The sequence below is a fragment of the Amborella trichopoda genome, chromosome 3 (genome assembly GCF_054954075.1).
Source record: "Amborella trichopoda isolate Santa Cruz 75 chromosome 3, AtrichopodaSantaCruz75HAP2 v2.0, whole genome shotgun sequence".
NCBI classification, from domain to species: Eukaryota; Viridiplantae; Streptophyta; class Magnoliopsida; order Amborellales; family Amborellaceae; genus Amborella; species Amborella trichopoda.
Genome location: NC_142338.1, coordinates 59,289,892 through 59,291,374, shown reverse-complemented (window position 1 = coordinate 59,291,374; position 1,483 = coordinate 59,289,892). Strand labels below are relative to the sequence as shown.

The 1,483-nt window shown below is 39.0% G+C and overlaps 1 protein-coding gene across 1 annotated transcript; it reads right to left on the bottom strand.

Annotated features, from left to right (window-relative positions):
* Positions 1-215: 215 nt before the first annotated feature.
* On the bottom strand, positions 216-1,062 carry LOC18421389 (uncharacterized). Its single transcript, XM_011622408.3, has one exon. It carries the CDS (start codon positions 679-681, stop codon positions 373-375), a length of 309 nt encoding a protein of 102 aa, XP_011620710.1. The 5' UTR covers positions 682-1,062; the 3' UTR covers positions 216-372.
* Positions 1,063-1,483: the final 421 nt, after the last annotated feature.

Genomic DNA, 1,483 nt, shown 5'->3' with positions numbered 1-1,483 from the left:
TTTCTAAATCCCATAATTTTCCTGAAATTTTGATGGCCATGAATTTATTAAAACAATGTTCAATTCAATAACATAAAGAATTTCACGAGAAAATTTAATTATGTAGTTTTTATTTGATGTCTCAAATGGATTTTGATCATATAGAAAAAGGGAATATTATTGTAGAGAGAAAATCATCGCAAAAATTGAGGTCTCAGTCGAATTCAAGATGCCAATGGACGAAAGGAGCCGCTTATCCTTAGAAATTACTTCCTCTGTACACTTTTGTTGATGAAAGTTGAAGTGAAAAGCATTGGAAAAACAGTCAAGGCAACCTTAGTTTATTCTAAAGGGAGAAAATCAAAGACTAAAATTTAACTTTTTACGCAAAATTCAAGAAGCGCTAGCCGATCGGAGAAGGCTCTTCGACGAATCTCCCGACCTTCTTCTCAACATTTGTCTCATACCATCAGCCACTTTAACAGCTGGGTTTCCTCTGAATTTTCGACAAAAGGTCATGTGAGCTTTAATGGCTTCATCGACTGTAGGCTTCTTAGACCGAGTGGTCTCGTCCCTTACTGCTTCAGCACATAGGCCACAAAGCCATTTTCCATTGAATTTTTCTCTCACTTGGGTTATGTAATCTTGGGTGCAATCCTCCTTCAGGCCACAGCACTCACACTTCACAGACTCAACCTCCATGGATTGCCTTGAACCGGGGATTTTTTTCTCTCTAGTCTTCGAATTCGGAGTGTAGAGTGCACCAGAAGGAAGCTGGTACTCCCCCTACAACTCCTACTTCTCTCTCTCTACCCCAAAAAAAAATAGTACTTACTCCATTAGAGCACTCCAGATTGGAAACCCATCTCATAAATAAGACATCAAATCCAGATTCTGAGGAAAAATCTACAAGTTTCCCCTGTTCCAGGTAATTCTGACCAGTTTCAGTAGCAGAGGGCAGAGGGCACTGCACCAATGAGAGAGAGAGAGAGAGGGGGAGAGGGAGAGGGAAAGGGGGAACGGACTTTGATTGGAAGGGGTATTTTATACCAAAAATCTCCCTTAATTTGCTCCCCCTGTCTCTTCAAGAATGCCCTTTTTCCTGTTTTTAAAGGGGGTTAGTTATGGAATAAGATTCCAACATGGTCAGTATCTATTTTCACACCTTCACTTTGAAGTTTTTTATCCTTTGAAATTTATTTTTATCAGAGACAGACCCTTTCACTGTTCCCCTTTTGACAATGGACTAGACCCTGTCTTAGCATCTCCATCTGCTTGGACTACTTCAACAAATGATTCTTTCTCTCTCTCTCATACAAAACAACTAATTTTCTCTACTGTATTATTGTGGAAACCCAATTCACTACTGACAAATATTCAACTCTCTCTCTCCTCTCATTCTTATATAAAAGGACCAATCTTCTCTACTGTCTATAATTGTTCAAACCCCATTCATTGCTAACAAATATTCAACTCTCTCACACTTTTTAACTCTCTCTCACAT

Excerpts from the sequence above, each read along its gene's own strand:
- LOC18421389 (XM_011622408.3), bottom strand. The coding sequence starts at position 681 with ATGGAGGTTGAGTCTGTGAAGTGTGAGTGCTGTGGCCTGAAGGAGGAT.